Raw genomic sequence first — 27,240 nt, 5'->3', positions numbered from 1 at the left:
ATTCGCTTGGGCCCTGGCTCTTAGGTTTTCGTCTCTGTTTTGTCCGTTGCTGTTTGCAGAGGCTGCAGTCTCGCAGTTTCTGCAAGCGGCTTCGTCTAGTTATTGTCCTATGTCGGATTTATTGATTCTCCCGGGGTGGTCGTTCTCAGCCGTCTCGGAGGGGTCGTACCAGGGTTCAGGGTTCCGCTGGTCTAGGTGGGCCATTGGTGCCAGTTTCTGACCCGTCGTTACCTTTGGTGCCAGCATTGTCTGGTCGGTGCGGTGATCGACCTGTTCGATGTTTGGTTTCTTTTAAGGGGCGTCAGCCCTTTCGCTGTTCGCCAAGTTGACGGGGTGATGGGGGGGGGGATCGCTCTGTTTGCCCACTCTTAGTCTGACGATTTGTGGGCTTTTTCGGTCACGTCATCCGGTCTGCGGGGGCGTTGGGCAGCTAGTCATCCTTCCGGGGGTTCGGGGCTGACAGGGCAGGCTGCTTCTCCTGCACTTCGTCAAGTCATTTTGAAGTGGGTGCTCTTGGGCGTAGTCAAAACGACCCCGTCCCTCAAGTGGGTTTCCCAGCCTGTTTCCAGTGCCAAAACTGGACTGTGCGGATCTGAGGTTCATTCTGAACTTGTCCCGCCTGAACCCCTGGATTCCTTGTCCCGCCTGAACCCCTGGATTCCTTGTCCCGCCTGAACCCCTGGATTCCTTGTCCCGCCTTTTGGATGACTACTCTGTCTCAGGTCTGGCTTCTGTTCCCTCCCTCCGGTTGGCGGTTTTTCGCAGTTTTTGATATCCAGCCTCAGAACCTGGGCGGGGATCGCCAGCGCGAGAGTTTGGGGCTTCCTCTTCCCATGGAGTGGGGGGGGGAGGGGGAAGCTGCACAGACATGCGTCATGTCTCGTGTGACGTCATGCTTGTTTGCTCATTTTTCTTTTGGGGTGTTCTGTCCTCTCGTTTGACGATTTTCATTGTTAACCAGAATAGGGGGTTTGTTTTGTGGTGCTTACCTTTCTGGGTGCCTGTTCTGGTTGATGACAGATATAGAATGCTCCAATTCACATCCCAGGAAACAATTTAAGGTTGCCAGAACGTATCTGGAAGGTGGTAGTAAACTCTATATAATTTAAACTCTGAATTGTAATGTAAATCCTGACCTTAAAAGCTTCTTAGAAGGTTGTAACAGAACCCATGGGCTTCGCACCAGAAACAAATACCTATATGATATTCCAAGAGGACGACCTAATCTAACTAGTAATGCCCTGCGAATCAAGGGACCCAGAATGACCTTCCCAATCATGTCAAAGGCTTTACCTCTCTCAACCCAACCCGTCCTTTTAAAAATAACTTCACTTTTGGCTCGTATGCGCGGCACTATGGCCAAATTTGGACATAATTTGAAATGAAATCGACTCACAAAAGTGACGTTCTGTCCCATTTTCTGTTTGAGTCGTCCGGCCTACTCGGTAAGGTTAGAAAAGGAAAGTTTCAATTAACGTTTTTCATAACATTTTGGAACTTTATGAGAATTTCCTGCCCACCTAACCTACCAGAGGACCCATAACTTACTGTTGTTGAAAAAAAATCCCTAATTTATTTTCATTTTTTTTTTCATTTTCAAATTACGTCCACTTTCGGCCATACTGGTAAATGGCCAAAAGCGACATTATTTTTAAGAGGACAGGTTGCTCAACTAGTTTAAGATGAAAACCTAAGTACTACCTTATTAACTCCATGTAGCATACCTTACCCCTAAATGCCAACCCATGTCTTATCTTCTTTAAACAATGCTGTTTGTTGACCAACTTGTATATTTGCTATTTTCTACCATGTTCCCCCCTTTTTTAGCTTTTATTTTTTTTTCTTTCAATGCAATTTATACCTTAAGCTCAATTACTATTAAGTTTTAGTCTAAGTGTTTTTTCCCCACCTCACCTTGCCCGAAACGCTATGCGTACTAGTGGCTTTAGGTATTGTATGTACTACCTCTATCTTTAAATCAGTCAGAATGTTTGTAACTCTGCATCTAAATATGTACTTTACCTAAATAAAATATTATTATTATTATTATTATTATTATTATTATTGCTCACTGTTCACTGCTAGATCACTTTATAGAGCAAGCATTCCCTTCACATTACAGCTACTGTTCCCAGAAGACCAAGAGCTGTCGTGGAGTGCCGTGTCCTATACGGCACACCACGATTTCGCCTCCACCTTCAACTTCAACTGCTCCTCCAACTTCAACTCGTGCCACTCAGTCTTGTGGTCAAGGATGGTCAAGTTGGATCAATAAGAACTCCCCTGCCACGTTAAACGGCAGTGCTGAGATGGAATCGGTTCCTTTAAGGATCACTATTGTGAGTGTTTTTTCTTCTGCACATAGTGTACAAAATGTTCCAGTGTCCTGTGAGATTGTTGTGGGTTGCGTCCTTGGGGATGGTCGGTATATATTCAGTTGTCCTAGGGGGGCTACGATTAGCTTAGCAATCTTCCTGTTCCCGATAAAGGGAATTGGAACCAATATCTTTACTAGTAGTGCCAAAAAGGTATTGGAAACTTGTTTTTAGTAAAGTTGATGGGAGTTGAGTTAAAGCTGGGTAGATGGGACTCATTAGCCAGGGAAGGCAGCCCATCTAAGGGAAGGAAAACCCTGATTCTAAACCTCCACTGCCTTGCAGCCATACCCCCTCTTTTGGGAAAGACTTCAGGAGTCAACCTCGAGGAAAATCAGGAGTTGGAGGCAGTTCGTTGTCGACTTCGACCTCGCTCTGGCAGCTCCTGCAACAGTGCTGGAACCATGTGTATTAGCGTTTGCCTTTTCATTGAATAATTTCAGCAACCTAAATAATGTGATGTAGTTATACCAGCATGCCCTCATAATTCTTGTACTGGAGAGAGAAGAAAATTGTGTGTCATAAACTGTTAATGATGAAGTTGTGGAAGAGTTCAGTCAGGAGTGATGGTATGGTCCCAGACATGAAGGAGTGTGTTGAGTATACAATCATCAGGGGTGGAAGACCATGATTCATCAAGTATTTGTTTGCTTTATGCCACCGTGTGTATTATGTATTAAACAGTTTAAAAGTTTCAAAAATTCGCAAGCATATGTTGTTGTTGTAAAAGGCCTCGGAGCGCTTTGCAGCTCATAAACTGTTTAGCAAATGCAGACTAAGTCACTGTGATTAAGTAAAGATGAACAGGCTTCATAAGTGGCCACTTGAGTACTTGATGAAAACTTTGCCTCTCATAGTCTCCTCCCTCTCTTGTATCTCTTGTTTCCATACCCCCATCTTTTTCCCCTCTCCCCCTATGTTCCTTCTCTCCTTCTTTCACCTCTCTCCTCTCCATTTCCCCCCCCCTCCTTCCTTCTCCATCCACTCCTCACCTCTTCTTCCCCAATATTTCCCCTCCCACATTTCCTCCCCTTCTTCACTGTTCTAATAGCCATCTTTCCTTCATCTCTCCTCCCCCCCTCCCCCTTGCACCTCCCCTCCCCCCCTCCTTGCCACTCCCTCTTGCCTCTACTTCCCCTTCCCCCTTTCCTCTCTCTCTCCTCTCCCTTGCCTCTCTCTCCCCTTCCCCTCTCCCTTGCCTCTCCCCCTCCCCCTTTCCTCTCCCTTTCCTCTCCCCCTCCCCCTTTCCTCTCCCCCTCCCCCTTGCCTCTCTCCCCCCCTCCTTGTCTCTTTCCCCACTCCCCCTTGCCTCCTCCTCCTCCCCCTTGTCTCCTCCTCCTCTCCCTTGCATCTCTTCCCTCCCCTCTCCCCTCTTCCTTGCCTCACTCTCCCCTTCCCCATGCCTCTCTCCCCCCTCCCCTTTGCCTCTCTATTCCCTCCCCTTTGCCTCTCTCCCCTCCCCCTTGCCTCTCTCTCTCCCCTCCCTCTTGTCTCTTTCTCCCCTCCCCTTTGCCTCTCCCTCTCCCCTCCCCCTTGCCTCTCCTCCTCCCCCTTGCCTCTCTTCCCTCCCCCTTGCCTCTGTCCCCTCCCTTCCCTCTTGCCTCTTTCCCCTCTCCCTCTCTCAAGAAATTATGTAAAGAAGTACTGAAATTCCTAAATAAGTCAATGGATAACACAACCAATGTTTCAGAATTGGCTTAATGAAAAATCACAGGAGGGGGGTGTTAAGTGCTGATATTTCCCAAAATGTGACACTGGAGCCGACCCCCGACTGGCCTGTGACACTTATCATACTCCACATGATTCATGTGTAGATACAAGAGGGGCTGCCCGGATCCCTCTCCAACTTCCCTCTTCCAGTCTCCCCTTTCCCTGCCCTCCTCTCTTGCCCTCTCCTTCAACATCTTCCCCTCTCTACCTTTCTTCCGCAACATCCCTCCTTTCACCACTTTCTTCCAGTCTCCACCTCTTTTTCTTTTCTCCCCCCTCTCCCATGCCCTTTACCTTTCTCTCCCTTCAATTTCACTCTTTCCTCTCCCTCCCCCCCTCTCTCTCTCTCTCTCTCTGCCACTTCCCCTTCCCCCCCTCCCTCTCTCTCAGAAAATGTAATACTGAATTCATGTTCATCCATTTTGAGTAAAGAAATCTAGGGGCTCACCAACCACCTTCCACCGATTCCAGTGGGAGATGTGGGGGGTCACTGTTGATTTTGACACGATCTTTGTACAGCCGGCTCCGACCTGCATATGACAATCTCGTACCCCATACCATTAACTTTCAAAGTTGGGTGAGGCTAGCGCCTAGAGGCTGGCTTTCAACCTTAGTCACAGACATTTTGTTTTATTCATAAAGAAAGATTGCATGAAAACTTAATTAAACATTATCACTACTAATCAAGTGCACTTATTATTCAAATTCCTGTTGTGAATTTAATTAATTTATATTTCTTGAAAACCATATTATAATTATCACACCTGTTGAGAGAAACCAGACTTAAAAAGCTAATTCAATTTGTTTGTGTTCAGACGTCGCCTTCTGCAGGATGGTGCGAGAGGAATGAAATAGCGGACATCTCGTGCCGTAGCGTGGGCACCCACCGGCCCCACACGGAGCAGCCATGGGCAAGATGCTCAGTGCAGGAGGGCCTGGTGTGTGAGGTCCCCAGTAACTACATCGGAACTGACCTTTGCTGGGACTATGAAGTCCAGTTCCTGTGTGACTGCAGTTAGTGTTTCAACAATTTTTTTTAAGAGATTAAATTCTACATTAACAAATGTGAACTAAGGTTTAGATATGGGTCTGGGAGTCTGACTATTAGCATGTGAGTGTGATGGTTTGTGTGTTTGTGAGTGATTGTGGGTCTGTGAGTCTGACTGTAGTTTTGTGGGTATGTGATTATGATTGTGGGTCTATGAGTCTGATTGTGGGTCTGTGAATATTATTGTGGGTTAGTGAGTATGATTATGGGTCTATGAGTACGATTGAAGTTTTGTGGGTTTGATTATGATTGTTGGTCTGTGAGTATTATTATGGGTCTGTGAGTATGATTGTGGGTCTGTGAGTCTGATTGTAGTTTTGTGGGTCTGATTATGATTATTGGTCTGTGAGTATTATTATGGGTTAGTGAGTATGATTGTGGGTCTTTGAATCTGGTTGTGGGTCTGCAAGTATGATTGTGGGCCTGCGAATCTGATTGTAGTTTTGTGGTTATGATTGTGGGTCTGTTAGTATTATTGTGGGTCTGTGAGTCTGGTTGTGGATCTGCAAGTATGATTGTGGGTCTGTAAGTATGATTGGAGGTCTGTAAATATGATTGTAGTTTTGTGGGTCTGTATTCACCTAATTGTATTCATCTAGTTGTGCTTGCGGGGGTTGAGCTCTGCTCTTTCGGCCTGCCTCTCAACTGTCAATCAACTGTTACTAACTACTTTTCTGGGAGGAGCCCCGTCAGCTCCCCAGAGCTATCCAGGCTGAATGGATATGTATAACTCTCTGGCGTCAGTCAAAGTGCTAGGAGTTCTTGCCTACCGGGGACTATGAGCCAGAACCTGACCCCCCTCAGAGAGACACGAGGAGCAATGGCCTATAGAAACCTCCTTGTGGTTGGGAGCATTCTATGTCTGCCATCAACCGGGATAGGCACCCAGAAAGGTAGGCGCCCCAAAACAAACCCCTATTCTGATGAAAATATTGCTATCGAAAGCCGAACGAGTGAACAGAACTTCCAAAACAAAATTATCAAACTAGCATGACATCATCACGTCGCCGCGCCACCGTCTGCACAACCTCCCTCCCCAGGAGGGGGGAAAAGGAAGCCCCAGATCTTCCGCGCCGGCGATCCAACTGGCAGTTCTCGACTGATGGAATTACTGGCCGGTCGAGTGTCTCTGGCTCTGGTTTTTGTTTCAGTTCTGTGCCTTGTGGTGTGGACTGTCTCTATCGGTGAGATGTGAGCCAGGAGTGAGATTCCATGGTACTCGGGCTGCATGCGTGCTCTGGCTCTTTGGCCCTGCCTCCTGTCGGTCGACAGTTGTGCAATTTCCAGAGCCGTCTGGGCTCTGTCTTCTCTACGTTTGCTCCTATAGGTTGAGTCTACCTCCACCACGTCGCTTCCTAGTGCTCTCCGTTTCCTATCTCCTCTGACATTGATCAGGTTCTTTTTCATGTCTGTAGCTCCTTTGGGTACTCAGCTTCCTCCTTTGTCCCCTTGTGCATAAGAACATAAGGACATAAGAACAAAGGTGACTGCAGAAGGCCTATTGGCCCATACGAGGCAGCTCCTATTTATATAAACCCAATCCCACTCATATACATGTCCAATCCACCCTTGAAATGATCGAGGGAACCCACCTTTGCCACATTACGTGGTAATTGATTCCACAAATCAACAAACCTGTTATCGAACCAGTATTTACCCAAGTCTTTCCTAAATGTAAACTTATCCAATTTATACGCATTTGTTTCGTGTAAAAAGCGTGCCACCCTTGGTCACTGCTCTATCCTTGTTTACTCTGTCACTTCTCCGCTTGGCGGGGTTGCATCAATGGCTCCTAACAGGGGTGTTAGGTGTGGTGTGTTGTGTTTAGTCACTTTGCGTGTGTCTTCAGTGACTTTCCTTTGTCTGTGTATCTTGTTCTTTGTTGTCCTGTGGGGCTCTGCCCCGCATTTCAGTGCTTTTGGTTCCATTTGTCGACACCTGGGTCTTTTCCCTATCTGGACACTCATTCCTTGCTTATCTTCAGTGCCTGGCTGCACCCTGCTGTCCATGATGTCCCTCGGGTACCCCTCCACTACACATTTTGTGGTTGGTCATGTGCATTGCTTCCTGGCCGCTCCTTGATCCGCTCCTTGTTCCGTATTCGGGGTTTTCCTTGCCTTTTTCTGTTTTTCCTCCTCCTATGCTACACTTGACTGTGTATCTGGGTCGGTGCTTATTGACTATCTGGATGTTGGGTACTCGAGTGGGCCTCTGTCCATGTTCAGTTCCCTGCTTTTGGACCACCCCAGTGTTCCGTTTTGGTACTGAGTTCCTACATTTTTTGTCTGTGTCTTACTGCAGGCTTCGGTGTTGCACTGTCTGTAGGGGGGTTGTGGACTTACGGTCCACTGCTCCTGCGTTACTGGTTCCTTTTCTTGGAACAGGTAGCTGGGTTCCGGTCCTGGCTCTGGTTTTTCTTTGTTCCTTTTCTGGAATGGGTGTGTTTGCTTTCCTGCGGTTCACATCCTGCGTAGTTTTCTTCATGGATGACTCAGGAACGCGTGCATCATTCTTCCCTGCTGCAGCTGGTTATGTTGCTACTTTGGATTGTGGGGTCGCTGTTTTTTGATTTGCGCGTTTGGGTTTTCGTTCGTGGTGCTCGTTTTCCTCGTTGGCCTCTGCCTAGGCCCTTGCTCCTTGGTGTTTGGCCTTGGACCTTCAGGGGTCCGGGGGGGGGGGGGGGGATCCTCCCGGTCGGGGTGTTTCTGTTCGCCCGGGTTGGTTCTTTTCGGCTCGCTGGGGTTGGGTTCCTTGTTTCCCTGGCGGCTGTTCCTTTTCATTTTTGCCTGCCTTGGCAAGACCTGCTGCTTTCCTTGGTTCCAGTCAGGTGGGTTTTCCAGCGACTCCGCCTCTTTTTTGTGGATCGGTACTGCTCTGTACAAGGCTGGTTCGTTCTTCCCCTCGAGTTTTCGTGTCTTGGGTTTTTATCTCTAGTTTCTCGTCATTTGTGTCGGCACTGGTGGGGTTGTCGTTGGTCTCCCACCTGCGTGTTTTGTCTCGGGAGCGGTGTGTGGTTTTCCTATCACTACGAAGGGTCTTGTCTGGGACCGTGTACTGTTACCTCGTATTCGGTGATGCTGGCGGAGCCACTCCAGCTTGCATTCGGTGTTGCGGTTCCTTCTGCTCCATTCCACTTGCTGTCTTGGGTGTTGTTTCACCTCCGGCCTGCTCTTGAGTTCTGGTGCCATCTTGGTCGTTTGCCTGGGTGGTCTATTTTCTTCTCGTTTTGGTCTTTCGGTTGCTGCTTGGTTGGTCGGGGCGGGGGGTGCTTCCTTTGTTCTTTGGTTGTGTTTTTTCGCTGTTCTCTGCGAATCTTGGCCTCTGGGGTCATGGACGCGTTTTGGTTGTTCGCGTTTCCTTCTTCCCTCGTTCCTGTTCGGGGGTTGGGGTCTGCAGGATCTTTGTTTCGTCTGTGGTCTTGGTTTTTTTAGGTTAGGGTGCTGCATTTACTAAGATTCAGGGTCAGGTTATACCTTCTCGCAACGTCCATAAAATGTTTCCGATTTTTATCATGGTCTTCCTCAGAATCTCCACGCACACAGACATCATCTACATAAGCGAAGGTACCCTCCACTCCTTCTTTCTCAAGGATGCCATCAATTACTCTTTGAAAACTGGCCACTCCATTAGTGACCACAAAAGGGATACGATTAAATTCAAAAAGCTTCCCACAAGCTTCAAAGGCGGTATAGGGTTTTTTCTTCCTCTGTTAAACCCACTTGATGGTAAGCACTTCTCAAGTCTAGCGTGCTGTATACTTTAAATCTAGCAACATTATTCACAATGTCATCTATATGTGGTAAGGGGTAGGCATCCAGCCCCGTGAGTCGATTGATTGTTTGTGAATAATCTACAATCATTCTTTTCTTGTGATGTTCTCCTTTAGTTACTAATACCTGGGCTCTCCATGGAGAACGACTGGGTTTAATTATCTCTTCACGTAGCATCCGAGCGGTCTCAGATTCAGTAAACAACTTGTCAGCCTCAGAATAGCGTCTGGATTTTACAGCAATCGGCTTGCAGTCTGGTGCTAAATTACTGAAGAGAGATGGAGCCGGAACTTTGACGGCAGCTAATCCACATATTCTAAGGGGAGGTCTATCTCCTCCCAAAGCCATCTCGAACACAGAATGATTTTGTAAAAAGTTATGGCCTAAAATCACATCAGCACATAAATCGGGTAACAGTTTGAGATTCACACCATGGTAAGTTTTTCCTTGCAATTTTAAGTCTACAGAACACTGACCCAGGAGTTTTGAAGAGAACGATACAATAGCCATAGAAACTGCCCCATTGTCAGGATAGACGAGTAACCCACTCTGCTCGGCAATATTCTTATGAATAAAGTTCTCAGAGCTACCAGTGTCAATCAGTGCACTGACTGGAATACCCTTGACCTTAGAGCTAAGCACTGATTTATTGAGGTATGAGGGTGAAGTCCCAGCTAAAGTAGCGAGCATAGCAGCGGAATGTAGGGTGTTTGAAGCACTGTTAGTCTGTTTCAGAGATCGGCAGACCTTAGCATAATAACCGTTTTTCTTGCAATTCATACACAGAGCCTCTCTAGCTGGACATAGACTGCGAGGATTTCAAGTGTGACCACAAAAGAAGCACTTTAAACCACCAGTTGTAGTTGCAGAAGCTGTGTCAACTTTTTCTTCTACACTTTCATGTCCTCCTGAGTCCTCCAGGTCTAATGAGAGTGCCATGGCAGTGTTTGTAGCCCCTGGCTGAGCATAAGAGGCAGAAAGTTTCTGTGCCATTTCTAGAGTATGAGCCTGGTCAAAGGCTGACTAAGTCTAAAGTTTTATTTTCAAGTAAACGCTGCCTTATTGTGGCAGAACCTAGCCCATTAATGAAAGCATCTCTCACATAGTTATCACAGGCTTCTACAGCAGTCACTGCTTTGAACTGGCAATCTTTAGCTAATAACTTTAAAGCCTGAAGAAACTGATCAAGCGACTCACCGGGTTCTTGGCGTCGTGTTGCAAGTACATACCTTGCGAATACTTCATTCTTGGGCTTCACAAACAGTTCTGTTAGGGATTTTTCAGCAGCATCATACGTAGTGCAGTCAGCTATGTAGTCGAACACACGTGGAGCAACGTAGTTTATTAAGAGATGCAGCTTGTTCACGGTGGGAGTATTTTCTTCTACTGCTAGAGTGAAGTTTTGGAACGTCTTGAGCCAGTAACACCATTCCTGAGCAGCGTTGGTGGCGTTTGGGTCAGTAGCAACCCGCTCGGGCCGTAGTAACAGCTCCATGTTCACTAGGTGAATTATTTGTTCACTAAATTGAGGTAAAGGAGAAGCATTGCCAGACATGTGGCTTTATTGAACAATTACAGAACAGTTACATCCTGCAATAACACAAGCCATATAATATACAATACTTAAAAAGACTAACAATGCTTAAGCTATATATAATAATAAGCAAACTGCACATGACTAACGCTACAACAAATAGAAATTAAACTAGGAGTTAATATTAAACTAACCTGTACACAGGCACGACACAGCTGATCTGACAACAACAAAACAGTCAAGCGAGCATCCATCCGGGTACAATAATATAACAACACTTTTACTACAAACCCGATCAGAAATCGAAGACAACCTACAAAGAGACAAAATTTGCTGAAAGGACCGCCAGGAAATTTCATACTGCCATCTAGACGAAACTCGCAGGTGGGACACCAACTAAGCCACCTGATCACCATACAAGTGGTGATACACCCAAGTCAAAAAGACCAGACATGAAGAGTGGAGGTGAAGATCGAACCAGCCACGTAACGGACCGGACCGATCTACTGAAAGAGGCGGAGCCGCAAGAAGACCCTCGGGTTCGGACATCGGGCAAGAAGCACTTGAAACCAAGGCTGGCCTGGCCACCAAGAAGTCAATAGAACTACTCTCCTTTTGTAAGTCTCCAACCGAGCCAGGATCTGGAGCATCAACTGGACCAGAGGGAAGAGGTACAGGTAACTCCGCCTTGACCAGTCCAACCGAAAGGCATCGACTTCGACGGTCTCGCAGTCTGGGAAGGGCGCCACATAAACTGGATGCCGCCTTGACCACACCGATGGGAATAGGTCCACCTCTGGACGCCTGTACGTCTGGCAGAGCCAACTGAACGAGTCGGCGTCAACCATTCATTCGGTGGAAAGGGGAATGAACCGAGACAGGCCGTCCGCCAGAACTTTTGACACCCCCTGAACATGAACCGCCAGGAGAGCCAAACCCCGAGAACTCAGCAGACAAGTCACGCAAAGCTACCAGCCCCAAAGAACCAAGGACTGCATCGAACCCCCGCGGTTCAGGCAATGAACCACTGGGGAGCAGTCCGAATGGAGCCGGATCGTTGCTCCTCGAGTGACCCAAATCCTCTGAAGTGAATGTCACACCGCCACAAACTCCTGTGCCGTGCTGTGAGCTCGATGGAAGGACGGATCCCACTGACCCTGGCCGGCCTTGTGAGCACTTGTTACAAAACCCCAGCCGAGAGACGAAGCATCCGTGAACACATCGAGTGAGGGCTCAGGGAGGTGATAAGGCACAGAACCCCGAAAAACCCACAGAGGAAACCGGCAATGCAGCAGCCGACGCAAGGCTCCCAGTATACGAACCCATCAATTGCGAGAGCGGCGGAAGGGTTGACCCCGAAGAAGCCAAATCCGACCCGATGGGTAGACCAGCATAGTGAAGTTCAGGCTCCCGCACAGCCACTCGAATAACCTACGTGTGACCTAGATGCCCTCCAAAAACAGCCGGAGGAGAGAAAGGAGCCGCAACAGCGTCGCAGGAGGGAGAGACAAGGAAGTGGTCTGAGAGTCCTACCAGACCCAGCCAAGTCCAAACCTGAGACGGAACCAAAAGGGAATTCCTCCAGTTCACCATGAACCCGAACCCAACGAGTTGGGAAAGAACCATATCCCTGGTGAGCAGACATGCGGACTGGCTGGGAGCCCACACCAGCCAGTCATCGAGGTAAGCCAGAACTGAACCACTAACAGAAACAAACAGGTTACCACGACCCTGTAAGGCGTGTGAACACACGAGCTGCCAGATTCAAGCCGAAAGGAAGGCAATGAAAGTGATAAGCTTGTTGCCCCACGATAAAACCGAGCCAGTCACTGAACCCCAGATGAATCGGGACATGTACAATGTAAGTATGAAACCAATACGCGTCCCGGAGGTCCAGAGACACCATCCAGGCACCCAGTGCCAAAAGCAGCCGGACCTGAGACAGAGTGGTCATCCGAAAGGAGGGGCAAGAGACCCAGGGATTCAGACGAGACAAGTCCAGTATGAATCACAGATCCTCGCAGTCCTATTTCGGAACTGAAAACAGGCGAGAAACCCACCTGAGGGACGGTGTCATTTCGACCACACCCAAGCGAACCCACTCCCAGATGACCTGACAGAGCACAAGAGAAGAGGCATGCCTTGCCAGCCCCGATCCCCCTGAAGGAGGAGGAGTGACCCAACGCCACCACTGGCCGGAGGAAACGACCCAAAATGCCCACAAATTGTGGGACCAAGCGAAAGCATACCGCGCGTGCCTCCCACTTTATCGCCCCGTCAACAGGGCAACCCCGGGAAAGGGCCGACGACCCTTACGAGAGCCCAACCGATGCTAAGAGCAATCACTGCGCCGACCAGAGGCCGACGGCTTCAAAGAAGGTGCCTGCCCCGAATCTGGCACTACTGGCTTACTACGACAGAAGGAACCCCGAGACCTGGCACGATCCTTCTGAGCAGGACCTCCATGGCCCCCCAAACCCCCGGGGAACCTACAAGTCTGACAAAGGCCGTCAACTAGACGAAGCTGCCTGCAGAAAATGCACCACGTTAGACTTTGCAACAACGGTCAAAAAGGTGATGAAAATCTAAGAACCAGGGCCCAAGACGATTCCAAAATTTGGACGAGCACTGCCTGTCAGCACGTGAGGTGAGAATCGAAGAACAGACACCGCCTCCCTCAGAAACGGCACATACAACTTCACCAAAGGAGCCGGCGCCCGAGCTGCTGGAGCAAGCACACCGGACCCTGGCCCGGAACCCAACTCCTCCACACCCAGCACGAGACTGTCCAAAGACAGGTCCAGCAGGGAAAGGAAGAGCAAGACCGAGGCCAAGTGCTTACGGGTGCACAAATCCTCAACCACCAGGGATGTTGAAAGGGAGGGAACCTGCACGGGAATCCGTACCTGGCTGACATCATAAGGAAGAACGGGAGCGAACAAGCATGCCTTGAGGTGCTCCAACTCACTCCCCAGGAAAACGTGAACGACCATAAGCAACTCTCGCCATTCAAGAGTTGCTTGAATGGCTAGACGACCTATGGGAGATGTTTAGGCATAGAGGTTACCCTGAGGAAACGCTGAACCACGCCCAAGAGAAACTACGCGGAAAGACCAGAGAACAACTTCTCAGGCCCCTGGCCCCACGGTTGGAGGATAGGAGATGGATCCTCCCTACCCTGTTCTTTCCTGGTTTTGCAGGGAAACTATAACAGAAACTCTCAGACGTATGGGCCTGGATGAGGGAGACATACAGTGACCACCCCTGTTGGGAGAATTTCCTGCAAAATCCACCAATGATTACGTGGAGGCGAGGTAAGTCCAACAAGGATTACCTCGTCCAAGCAGGTTTACAACCCGGCACCCACGACCCGACAAGGAAGTAGGATATCCATGCCGAAGGAACCCGTCAAAACCCACCAGCGCAGACCTAACCTGACACAGGAGCCTGCATAACATACCAAGGTAACCGAAGTATGTGGAGTGGTTAGGAGGGGCCTACATACAAACATTCCGACAGGACGAATGCCAAGCCCTTGAAGAAAAAAAGGCAGTCTGCCAGACAGGAAGACTCCGGCACCTTGTAACGCACCCAATAAAGAAAAAAGAGGAGCCAAACTCAAAAAGAAGGCTTCATCATCGAGGCGTAATCAGGGTCTCGCAGGAGGTAAGCCGCAAGGGGCCTCCCACACCTTCCGCGGTGGGATGCAGGAAGCCAAAATCCTCCAGGAGGGAACCAAAGAACCCAAGGGAACTCGGACCCGAACCCGGGGAGGAATCGAACTCAAAACGAAATCGTATAGGGAGGGGGAAAGAAAAACCCCTCCCCCTGTAACAACAAGCCCTGCACCGAGAGTACCAAACACCCAAGCTGGGACCAGTGGGGTCCAGGCCCCCCCCCCAAGTCAACTCCTCCTCAGCCTTGAAATCCTCCACGTTAGGACCCATGGCTGAGCCGTCCTCCAAACCCTCTGCGTTTGAAGAAAAAGCAAAGTCCACCTGAAAAGCAGGGATGAAGGGGGCTGCTGGGGTGGCCCAAAAGCTTCGGCAGGAGGACCAGGCTCGAATGCCTCCGCCACCAATCTGAAGGGGCAATCTCTGAAGCCACCCAAGTCTTACTACCAGTGTAATTCCGTGAGGCAGCTATGGGGCATCCGGAAAGGCAACCAACCTCGCACATTGCTGCAACTTAAACCTTGCATGCAACGCTAAACCTGCCTGCACCCAAATATTAGTCTCAGTGGACTGGGTGAATGGAGTACAAGCAAAGAACACCGCTCGCAGGACTCCGGGTCATAGGTGTCACTGACCCCAACAAACAGTAAAGCAGAGGTAGACGGTGAGTGTCACCCCCCAAAACAGGTGGACAAAGCAACCTTCAAACTCGCATAAGGCGAGGTGGGACTCGGAGGTCTCCTTCATTGGACCACTGTGCCCCAGTGGGGGTTTCCAGGGCCATTAGGCTGACTGCTAAGGGAATCCCAGGCGAGGTACTGCTAACTGGTTATCCCAAAGCTACCAAGCAAACACTCTAAAAGTTGAACCCCTGTGGCATGTGCAAGCACGGGGACCTAGTGGAGGGCCACCAAAAACCTACCAGTGGTCCTACCGCCACACCAGGCACACCCCCGCCAGGCAAAATAAAACAAAAACGAAAGAAAAACTCTGCAAAGCACAACGTCTCCAGGAGAACTGAACCAGTCGCAATGCGTATATCAGACAGCTGCACAGTACCTCGCGCCCAGCCAGCGGCGAAACTACCTCCTAACCCAAGGGAAAACAGGAGTAAGAACCACCCTAGCTGAACTCCCAAGGGCGGGCAATCACCGAGCAGCAACAGAACCACATGGAGGTAGCTGCTCCTGAATGGCTCATGGAAGATAACCCTGAGGCCACAAAGGCAGTACTTACAGAGCACCTAGGTAAGGCGGCCCTATGTGCAAGCAGCCCCAGTACTCTTGTGTTACGTCTAGCTCACACAATACCAAGACAGAGCAACAACACTGCACTGCACAAAGAGTGGAGCCAGAGCAATCGACCGTTACCAACACAACAGCCTCTTGAACTGAGAAGAGTTGCCGGCGTGGAGGTCTGGGATCCCCCCCCCCCATCCCCCTCCCGGGGAGGGGGGTGTTGCACAGACAGATGCACGGCATTTGTGGTGATGTCATACTTGTTTCCTTTGTTTTGATTGGGGAGTTCTGTTATTAGTTCGGCTTGCGGTTTGCAAATTATTTGATCAGCAGTAGTTTGTTTTGTAATTCCTACCTTTCTGGGTGCCTGACCTGATAGATGGCAGACAAAGTCTGCTTCCAATTTCACGGGGTGGCTTTAGGCCATTGCTCCTCATGCCTCTCTTGAAGGAGCCAGGTTCTGGCTCTGGTGTCCAGTAAGCCTAGAACTCCTTTGATTGACTGCTGCCATGGTCTAATATATACACATCAGCCCGGTATAGTTTTGGGGAGCTGAAGGGACTCTCTACAGAAAATTGAGGGAACATTAATGTGACCAATTTAAGATGCATTAAATTTTATCAAATTATTTGAGATTTGTCATAAACATGTCTACTGACTGGATCGAAATCCCTCTTGAGGTCACTTTCAGACTAGGCCAGTTAAATGAGCCTATCCAGATAAAAAATTTATTTACTAATTTATTGATTTCTGTTCTCTGGACATTGAAACACGAGTTGAGATGCTAGAGCATCTTCGCTTGTGTTTTGGACGGCCTGTTCTCCTCATTTGCCACTACGTATAACATCCAACCTCCTAACCTAACCAGAAAAGTATGAACCCAAGTGTAACCCACATTTCGTAGTAGGTTGTATTTGTAACGTTGGTTACCATAAATGTACAAAAGGCAACGTGTTGAGAGGACGGGTTGGTTTGGAAGGTGAGGATGGAGTACCAGTGGCCAGCCCGTTCACGTGAGCTTTCCCAATGGCAGAAAACTGTCGTACTGAAATGCCCTTATCCTAACCTACCAGAGGACCCAAAACAGAAAATGGGACAGTATGTAAATTTTGTGAGCCGCTACCCCATTTTCTAGTACAACAGTTTTTGGTCTTATGTAAAGAGTACGTCAATATGCGACATGCTATTAGGAGGACAGGTTTTTGCAGCAGAGTCTTGCCGAGAACAACCCGGCCTCCTGTTAGATCGTCGCATTTTGACATATACTCTACTGAACTCTACCTAAAGCCAAAATTTGTAGCACTAGAAAAATCGCGAAATTGTCATACTGTCCTATTTTCTGTTTTGGGTCCTCTGGTAGGTTAGGATAAGGGCACTTTAGTACAACAGTTTCTGGACGTTGGGGAACCTTAGGAGGACGGGCTGCACAGTCAACGAGGCGTGAAGGCACTTACTGCGGATATCGTGCTTCTCCTGTTTCTTACTGATGTAAAGATGCCAATTTTCACTCACTCAGTCTTTGGTTTTGGAAGGCGATTAGTAATTGTGCTATATTTTCTTTCCAGCTCCCAGAACGACACAGACGTCAACAGCGATGTGTGTAATGTATAACTTGTGTATTCTGAAGTGTGTATATGTTTCTATATATGCTTGTTTATAATAGTAATGAAGTAGTTGGCTATTGAGTTTACAATAAACACATTTGGAAACTTTAGACTTAAAAAACTATGTTCATTAACTTTTCTCACACACAAAAAGTCCGACAACTACCGGGAAGCCATGTGAAGAGGAGGGCTGGAGCCAGTGGTACAATTCTCACAGTCCGGACATTCACGGAGACCTGGAGCCTCTGGAAGATATCCGCCTGGTATTTATTCTCCTCCACTTGTCAGCTATCATTTTAACCAACATTCTCGTTTGTGTAGCTTGGTGTGTGTGTGTGTGTAATTACCTAAGTGTAATTACCTAAGTGTAGTTACAGGATGAGAGCTACGCTCGTGGTGTCCCGTCTTCCCAGCACTCTTTGTCATATAACGCTTTGAAACTACTGACGGTCTTGGCCTCCACCACCTTCTCACTTAACTTGTTCCAACCGTCTACCACTCTGTTTGCGAAGGTGAATTTTCTTATATTTCTTCGGCATCTGTGTTTAGCTAGTTTAAATCTATGACCTCTTGTTCTTGAAGTTCCAGGTCTCAGGAAATCTTCCCTGTCGATTTTATCAATTCCTGTTACTATTTTGTATGTAGTGATCATATCACCTCTTTTTCTTCTGTCTTCTAGTTTTGGCATGTTTAATGCTTCCAACCTCTCCTCGTAGCTCTTGCCCTTCAGTTCTGGGAGCCACTTCGTAGCATGTCTTTGCACCTTTTCCAGTTTGTTGATGTGCTTCTTAAGATATGGGCACCACACAACAGCTGCATATTCTAGCTTTGGCCTAACAAAAGTCATGAACAATTTCTTTAGTATATCGCCATCCATGTATTTAAATGCAATTCTGAAGTTAGAAAGCATCGCATAGGCTCCTTGCACAATATTCTTTATGTGGTCCTCAGGTGATAGTTTTCTATCTAGAACCACCCCTAGATCTCTTTCTTTATCAGAATTCTTTAAAGATTTCTCACATAATATATAGGTTGTATGGGGTCTATGTTCTCCTATTCCACATTCCATAACATGACATTTATTAACATTAAATTCCATGTGATTTTACTTCTTAGCACTCTCTCAAAAATTTTTATGATGTGCGATGTTAGCGCTATCAGTCTGTAATTTTTTGCCTCTGCCTTATTTCCTCCTTTATGAAGTGGTGCTATCTCTGCTGTTTTTAGTATATCAGGAATAACGCCAGTATCTAGGCTTTGTCTCCACAGAATGTGGAGGGCCTGCGATAGTGGTTTTTTACAGTTCTTTATGAATATGGAGTTCCAAGAATCCGGGCCTGGTGCCCGAGACATTGAAATAATTTGGTAATTATCTCTTTTTGGCAACTCCTGCCTGACAGCTGGGAGCAACAGACTGTCTGGGATGCACGCTGAGTCAGCACCTGTTTTTTGCCAGACTTTCCCCGCCCTATAACGGGCAATATATGCCACTTACGATTTTTTTCCCATGATCAGAGAACACAAATTAACTGGTTTAGAAGAAAAAATTATTATTTTTTTTTTTTTTTGGTATGCGCCTGTGGGTGACAAATGCTAATTAGCCCTGAGCATCACAAGGGTAAAGCTTGCCCAAACATGACATCCAAGAACGATTACAATAAGCAAAATCTTTACAAAATTTAAAATACTGTACCCAAAATGCATAATAAGCCGAGTAGGGCATCCTGCTCCGTACTGTACTGTTACATGTTTCATCTCTATTCCCTTGACAGTTGTACAATGTGTGTCCTGAGAACTACATCTCCAAGGTGGAATGCCGCCCGGTGGGAGGAGGAGAAACTCAGCCTTTTGCCGTGTGTGACAGGACCGGTCTCACTTGTAGAAACAATGGTGGGTACTTGTATGCAGTGTGTGATAGTGTAGAAGGCACGGTGCATGACTAGCGGTCATTCCTGTCTTTATCTGTGGCATAATCTGTGTGGGGGAGTGAACACAGCGAGTCTTGTGTTGTTGGCGTGTGTATGAACAGTGGTAAGTCCTCTTACTTTTCTCAAGAGTTAACGCACAGACACTGCTGCCAGCAAAGGTCCGTTTGCTATGTTCTTACCTTCTTTCTGGCCATAAATTTATTAATACATATATCAGTTCAGTTAATATATATTTTAACTAAATTATTGCAATCCTAAATGTATTGTTTTATATGTTACCAATCTATTTTCTCCAACGTTCCGTACGTGGTTAAGGAGCTCTGGCATGTGGGTTCACACCGATGTTAAGATTATAAGTTTGTAATGTATAGTGCCTGTGCGTAGGCTTATCCAGGTCCCCTTTGGCCAACTACTGACCCTTCCGAGGATGCAGCCCACAACAGTTGCCTAGCTCTCAAGTACCTGTTTTACTGCTTGGTGAAGAGGCATTATTTGGGGAAATGAAACATGTCGATCCGTTTGTGTCCAGCCCATTGAGTAAACCCGAGCCCCCTCAGTTGTGAGTTGAGGACGTAGACCACTGTGCTACACAACCCAGTAATTGTTACTTCTGTATTCAGTCTCCCAGTCACCTGATGTGTCAAAGAACCTTCACAGATAATACAAAATTACATTGATGGATAATGCCACCAATAAGTGAAATTAATAATTAGGGTTTAATATGTATCATGTTAACCTTCTAAGGATTGTATATGTATAATGTTAACCTCCTAAGGCTTGTATATGTATCATGTTGAGTGATTTGTTGATGAAGATGTACAAATTTTTAAGTGCACGTGATCTTGTATCATGTTAACCTAAGGCTTAATATATATCATGTCAACTTCCTAGGGCTTATATATGTATCATTTTAACTTCCTCAGAGGGTTTCGGTAGTTTAATTGAGGTTCATTTTCAATTCACAATCGGGAATCCCGGGATTCGAATGGGGCGTGGACACCTGTCAATCACTACCTCAACACACACCAGCAGTGTGGACACCTGTCATTCAGTACATCAACACACACCGGCTGTGTGGACACCTGTCATTCAGTACCTCAACACCAGCAGCATGGACACCTGTCATTCAGTATCTCAACTCACACCAGCAGCATGTACACCTGTCATTCAGTACCTCAACACACACCAGCGGCATATACACCCATCATTCTGTGCCCCAACACACGAGAGTAGTGTGTTCACCTGTCAATCAGTGCCTCAACACACCAATAGCGTGTACACCTGTCATTCAGTACTTCAACACACACCAGCAGCATGGGACACCTGTCATTTAGTGCCTAAATACTGAATTCAGTAGCTCCTCTGAAGCATGAAATGTGGATTTGATTATCTATATTGTGTTAACAAAATTCTTTCCAGCTGTTATCAGTGTTTACTCAACGTCAATCATTTTGATTCAACGTTAGTCAAGCATTTATTGACCTATGTGAAAGAGAACGGGAGGGATATATGGACGCAATGGGAGAGAGGAAGGGAGGGAGGATAGATGGATGGGGGAGAGAGGGGGAAGAGAGGTAAACAAAAGCCCGGACACTGCCTGGTAACCCATCTAGTCAATAAATTAGAATGAAATGAGTGGGTACAATTTCAAAAGTTGCGTTAGTTCGGCATTGATAATGTTTCTCATGGATGTTATGGTCACTGGGAATTAGCTTGCATCATCGGATGCATCTTTGAATGCTCTAACATGCGTGTGTTTATCTCCCTGCATCTGTAGCCACAGCTGCACGCAAAGAACCCTGCAAGGACTATGAGTTGCGGGTATTATGCCGTTGTGAATGTCAGGATGGTCTGGGCATGGAGGATAACAGCATATCAGATGCCCAAGTTACTGCCTCGTCGTTTATGGGACCTGAAGACAAGCCTTCTGCAGCCCGCCTCAACGCTGACGGGGCCTGGACTGCAGATGTTGACGAGAACTCCAGTGATGTTGCAAAAAAGAGGCAATGGCTGCAGGTACTCTCCAGTCTCTTGTCAGTGTGCATGTCCATATGTGTGTGTGTGTGTAGTTGTACATATATTCTGTGTTCTCTGTGTTCTGTGTAAACCTTTATTTCTTGTGTGTTATGTGTTTTATATGTACATTTGTAAACTTTTGTTTATTTGCATATTAGTGTTTGTATACTGATAAAAACATATTGCTGCTAATGCTTTTGACCGCTTACATAGTTTACAGCAGTAACATAAACCAAGAGTAAACCAAACCCTGGTTTCCTCGACACCACCTGATTGGCCGTCACCTAGATACACTGGACGAATGACAAGCTTTTTTTACTGTTCTTCATCTTCTTGTGTAATGTGAATTGACAGGTGGACCTGGAGAAGGTGAAGGAGGTGACAGGTGTGGTGACTCAAGGGCACCCACGCCATAACTGGTTTGTGAAGACCTTCGCTGTCCAGTTCTCGGAGACTAACACCTGGCAATATGTTATGGATGAAGAATCTGCAGCTCCTAAAGTTAGTTCAGGCCACAAATTTGAACTTTTTAAAATTCAAGAGTTTAATCATTGAAATGTTGTAAAGACTTTGGAAGTAATTCTAGTGAAAAGTAGCTGTAATGTGAAAGACAATTGATATTTTTTATGCAAGGAAAATAGGTAAAACATCATTCTGAAGTCAACTATTATTGTAAAGGGAAATTTCAAAATTTAGGAACTTTATTGAAGATGCTTTACATTACAGACAAAATAACTTCAAATTCTACTCATAACTTGATGCATTATTTCATCAAAACAATGATTAATAAAGAGTGAAAAATATAAGTTATCCTCAAATATTAATGTCTTTAAACATTGTCATATTGACAGGTATTTACAGGGAATAGTGACAGTTCAACAGCGGTGACCAACATGTTCCCAGCGCCTGTGTTTGCTCGCTTCATCAGGATCATCCCCGACACCTTCCATACTCGCATCTCCCTCAGGCTGGAGCTCAAGGGCTGTGACGTTAAAGGTGAGGTCGGCAAGTAGTGTCGTAGCTCTTCAGAAGGGGCGAGCGGGAAGTGGATCTTTTTCAGATGGAATTGTATATTTATTATTTGTGTAGGTTTTCTTAATCTATTAAATGGTTTATATTATGCGAATTATATTAAAATAAAATAAAATTTAAGATTGTATAAGAGAGGGGGTTATGTGATCGAGGCAATTACTGAAAAATATTAAGGAACATCATTTTAATTAGCATTGAGAGGTAGAATACTTTATATATATATATATATATATATATATATATATATATATATATATATATATATATATATATATATATTATTAAATATGACCGAAAAAGTAAGATTAATAATTCTAACACGAATTTTCTCAATCTTTCGTACATTACGCTTCACTGTTGGAGGTAAATAAAAAATCACTTCTCCAAAATTCATTTTTATTTCTAGTCTGACGCGACACGGGCGCGTTTCGTAAAACTTATTACATTTTCAAAGACTTCACAAATACACAACTGATTAGAACTTGCGTTTCCCTGATTTTATATCTACATTTGAGTGAGGTGGGAAGGGTGATGTGGCATTACATTTGAGTGAGGTGGGAAGGGTGATGTGGCATTAACACAAGACAGAACACTAGGGGATATTAATAGGGTATTAAAAGTATCAACACAAGACAGAACAGAAACAATGGGTATTGAATAGAAGTGTTTGTAGAAAGCCTATTGGTCCATATTTCTTGATGCTTCTATATTGGAGCGGAGTCTTGAGGTGGGTAGAATATAGTTGTGCAATAATTGGCTGTTGATTGCTGGTGTTGACTTCTTGATGTGTAGTGCCTCGCAAACGTCAAGCCGCCTGCTATCGCTGTATCTATCGATGATTTCTGTGTTGTTTACTAGGATTTCTCTGGCGATGGTTTGGTTATGGGAAGAGATTATATGTTCCTTAATGGAGCCCTGTTGTTTATGCATCGTTAAACGCCTAGAAAGAGATGTTGTTGTCTTGCCTATATACTGGGTTTTTTGGAGCTTACAGTCCCCAAGTGGACATTTGAAGGCATAGACGACGTTAGTCTCTTTTAAAGCGTTCTGTTTTGTGTCTGGAGAGTTTCTCATGAGTAGGCTGGCCGTTTTTCTGGTCAGCCTACTCATGAGAAACTCTCCAGACACAAAACAGAACGCTTTAAAAGAGACTAACGTCGTCTATGCCTTCAAATGCCCACTTGGGGACTGTAAGCTCCAAAAAACCCAGTATATAGGCAAGACAACAACATCTCTTTCTAGGCGTTTAACGATGCATAAACAACAGGGCTCCATTAAGGAACATATAATCTCTTCCCATAACCAAACCATCGCCAGAGAAATCCTAGTAAACAACACAGAAATCATCGATAGATACAGCGATAGCAGGCGGCTTGACGTTTGCGAGGCACTACACATCAAGAAGTCAACACCAGCAATCAACAGCCAATTATTGCACAACTATATTCTACCCACCTCAAGACTCCGCTCCAATATAGAAGCATCAAGAAATATGGACCAATAGGCTTTCTACAAACACTTCTATTCAATACCCATTGTTTCTGTTCTGTCTTGTGTTGATACTTTTAATACCCTATTAATATCCCCTAGTGTTCTGTCTTGTGTTAATGCCACATCACCCTTCCCACCTCACTCAAATGTAATGCCACATCACCCTTCCCACCTCACTCAAATGTAGATATAAAATCAGGGAAACGCAAGTTCTAATCAGTTGTGTATTTGTGAAGTCTTTGAAAATGTAATAAGTTTTACGAAACGCGCCCGTGTCGCGTCAGACTAGAAATAAAAATGAATTTTGGAGAAGTGATTTTTGATTTACCTCCAACAGTGAAGCGTAATGTACGAAAGATTGAGAAAATTCGTGTTAGAATTATTAATCTTACTTTTTCGGTCATATTTAATAATATATGTCTACAGGAAAGACTGCTACCAAAATATACTAATATATATATATATATATATATATATATATATATATATATATGGTATTGTGGTATACCACTGATCAATACCCCAGTGTGGTACCATATATATATAATATATATGGTATTGTGGTATACCACTGATCAATACCCCAGTGTGGTATTGATCAGTGTATCAGTACCACACTGGGGCCTCACACTAACCTCACACAGTGTGGTATTGATCAGTGTATCAGTACCACACTGGGGCCTCACACTAACCTCACACAGTGTGGTATTGATCAGTGTATCCGCTCATGAAAGATAACATGGAACTTATATTTAATGTATCTATATTTAATGCAGTAATCACACTCAAAGGTACTGATGTTTTTACTACAGCTCATGTATTTTTCTCTTTCAGTAACATCAACAGAAGTCCCAGGTAATAATCATCAGTAATGTACATTGGTGAATGAGTAAGTAAGTGAGTGCGGGAGAGCATATGGGAGTGCCTGTGAGTATTCTTTCAATAATTGTCTGGCATTCCTTCAATTAAAAAAAAAGCTATAATTTCAATCTAAATTAGTATGTATGCACTCTCACAACGTGTATTTTGTTTTCAATAATAATCAGACGTAATCACTTTAATGATAATAGTAAACGAATTCCACTTTTCCAAAGAGTACATTCTTAAAGTGGTAATGTATTCATAGGTGTGTGTTACTGTGTTTGGTGAAGTCAGGTATAAGCCTGCCAACTCCACCTCTGGTGATCTGTTAGATGAAGTGTGGCTACAAGCTCACCTTTTCGGTCGCTTTTTGTCCAGGATTAAAAGACTTTTCTGGTAGGAGCCCCTACGGCTCCTGGAGCTATCCAGGCTGATAAGGATATCCCTAACTTTGGCATCAGTCGATGAGGGTGGAGTTCTAGGCCTACCGGGAACCATGAGACAGAACCTGGCCCCCTCAGAGACGCACAAGGAGCAATGGCCTATAGAAATGCACATGTGATTGTGGAGCATTCTTTATCTGCCATCGACCGGGACAGGCACCCAGAAAGGTAAGCGACCCAAAACAAACCCCTATTCTGGTGAAAACAACTAGTAAAGACAAACGATTGGACAGAACTCCCCAAATGAAAACGAGCAAACGAACATGACGTCACATGAGCCGCGCTGCATGTCTGCACAGCTTCCCCCTCCCCAGGAGGGAGAAGGGGGAGCCCCAGACGATCCACACTCCAGTTCTTCACCTGATGGGATACGGTATGGTCATGTGGCTCCAGCTCCAGACTCTTGTGTTGTGCTTTCCTTTGGTTCAGTACTGTTCTTATGGTGGCGTGTGAGCTGGAAGTAATATTCACAGGTACTCGGGCTGCATGTGCTTAAGGTCATCTTCCCTGAGTGCCCTTGTGGCTTGGGGTTACCTTCCACAAGTCACCTTGGGTTTACCTCTGTTGGTCTTTTGCTACTTGGAGATTGACCGCCCCGAGTGTTTTAGGGGGGTTTCCACCCTTGTCTACCTTGGGGTAGGTGGTAGTTTTGCACTGGTGGGGCACGGGGTACTGCACAGCTAGTTTTCACCTATAACAGTGGCTGGCTCTGTTCCCTCAAGGTACGCTGTCCTCTTGCAAGGTTTTTCTTTTCATTTTCTTTTTGCCTGGTGTGGGGGGTCTGCCTCGGTGTTTCATCCATGTTATACTTGAGTTACTTTTGTTTGGTGGTACCCCCTGCTTCGCCTTCGTGAGTGGACACGTCCCGGGGGGTTCAGCATTAGCAGTGTTGGTTGGTAGCTAGGGCACCAGTTAGCAGTACCCTGCCTGGGATTTCCCTTAGCAGACCCAGTCTAGGGACCCCTGGGAAACCCTGCGGGGGCACTCTGGTCCAATGGATGCGACCTCTGAGTCCCCTCTCACTTTGTGCGAGTTTGAGGGTTGCTCTGTTCCCTTGTCTCAGGGCGACGCTCATTGTTTTTGCCTCTGTCATGCTGCCTGTTGGGTCGGTGACACCTTCGACTCTGAGTCTTGCGAGCTTTGTTGCTTGTTTGTGACTCAATTCACCCAATCTACTTATGGCATTATTTGGGTGTGGGTGGCTCACGCGTTGCTGGGTAGGTTTAGGTTGTTGCAACATGCTAGGTTGGTTGCTTCCCTGGATGCCCCGAGGCTGCCCTGTTTTGCTTATAGGGACCTGGACTTGGGGTGTTGGTCACGCCGGCCTTTGGTTCAGTCCGCGCCAGCTCATTTTTCCACTGCTGTGGTTCATTTGGTTACCCTCCTCCCCTGCTTCTGGCTTCTAAGCTTCTGAGGGCTTTGGGGTCAGTGCAGGGTTTAGAGGCAAGTTTCAGGGGTTGCCCCCTTCAGGAGTGGCGACGGAGGCATTCGAGTCTGTTCCTCCAGCCATAGCTCCGGGGTCTGACCAGTGGACCCACTCTCTTCCTGCTCTCTCGGCTGCCCCGGCCTTTGCTTATGGGGCCGGGGCTTTGGAGGACGACTCGCCCCCAGAGCCTGATGTGGAGGTTCTCGGTGTTGGGGAGGAGCTGACTTGGGGGCCTTGGGCACCGTTGGACCCCGCCTGGGTTTTCCAAATCTCAGGGCAGGGTGTGCTTTTACAAGGAATGGGGTTTTCCTTTTCCCACTCCGAGTACGAGTTAGTTTGGGTGTCGGCCCCTCCCTGGGTTCAGTTCTGTGTCCCTTCTGGTCCATCGGTTCCGTCCTTCCTGTGGATGCTTTTACCGCTTTCTCACCCTTCTTATCTAGGACATATATTCTTCAACGGCATGTCGCAATCATGTTCTCATTGTTTCTGGATCCTACATGACCGTTGGTCACGGGTGCCACTGGGCCCATGTGTGCCACCATGCTTTTGTGCTTGCTTCTCAAGGATTTGAAAGGTTCAGAAAGATTGTCATTACTTCCAATATTATTGGAACGTCTGTCATCTGCCGGTGTGACTTACCTCCAGTCCTTTATAGGGCTTGTTGGTCCTCTTCTGTACTATCTATCGTTTTTCTGTATTATCTCATTATTTATCGTTCCATCTTCTCTCCATACTCTGCCTCGACGTTGCTAATAATTGCTTAATATACCTTCTAGGCACCCTCCCCACAAGGCGGGTGGTGTGGCTTGGTCTTCGGGTGCATGCGCCGGAGACGATTGTTTTGTTTCTGGCGGTGTGGTCATGTGTTGGTGTTCCGCTTCTTTATCGCAGGGTATATGCCGCTCTCGCTCATCTTCTTTCCAGACATAGCTCCCTAGATACTGGGGAAGTTCTGGATTTAATATGTGGGGACAACACCTAGTTCTTTTCTCTGCTTACAGATGTGGGGTGGCTCGGTGTGGCGCCGCCTCCACTTTACACTCCACCTCATCTTCTACTGTTCACGCAACTCTGGACATCATCCACTAGT

The 27,240-nt window shown here is 46.4% G+C and overlaps 1 protein-coding gene across 1 annotated transcript in view; it reads left to right on the top strand.

The window, feature by feature from the left end:
- LOC123745537 (hemocytin) overlaps window positions 1-27,240 on the top strand; it is a 246,400-nt gene that overhangs the window by 94,335 nt on the left and 124,825 nt on the right. The window contains 9 exon segments of the mRNA XM_045726149.2: window positions 2,123-2,339; window positions 4,901-5,099; window positions 16,915-16,945; window positions 17,108-17,216; window positions 18,726-18,843; window positions 20,659-20,897; window positions 21,252-21,398; window positions 21,749-21,893; window positions 24,255-24,275. Of these exon segments, the coding sequence (XP_045582105.2) occupies window positions 2,123-2,339; window positions 4,901-5,099; window positions 16,915-16,945; window positions 17,108-17,216; window positions 18,726-18,843; window positions 20,659-20,897; window positions 21,252-21,398; window positions 21,749-21,893; window positions 24,255-24,275 (1,226 nt within the window).

The sequence above is a fragment of the Procambarus clarkii genome, chromosome 71 (genome assembly GCF_040958095.1).
Source record: "Procambarus clarkii isolate CNS0578487 chromosome 71, FALCON_Pclarkii_2.0, whole genome shotgun sequence".
Classification (NCBI taxonomy): domain Eukaryota; kingdom Metazoa; phylum Arthropoda; class Malacostraca; order Decapoda; family Cambaridae; genus Procambarus; species Procambarus clarkii.
The sequence above is the reverse complement of the archived record's forward strand: the minus strand, read 5'-3'. Positions and strand labels throughout refer to the sequence as shown.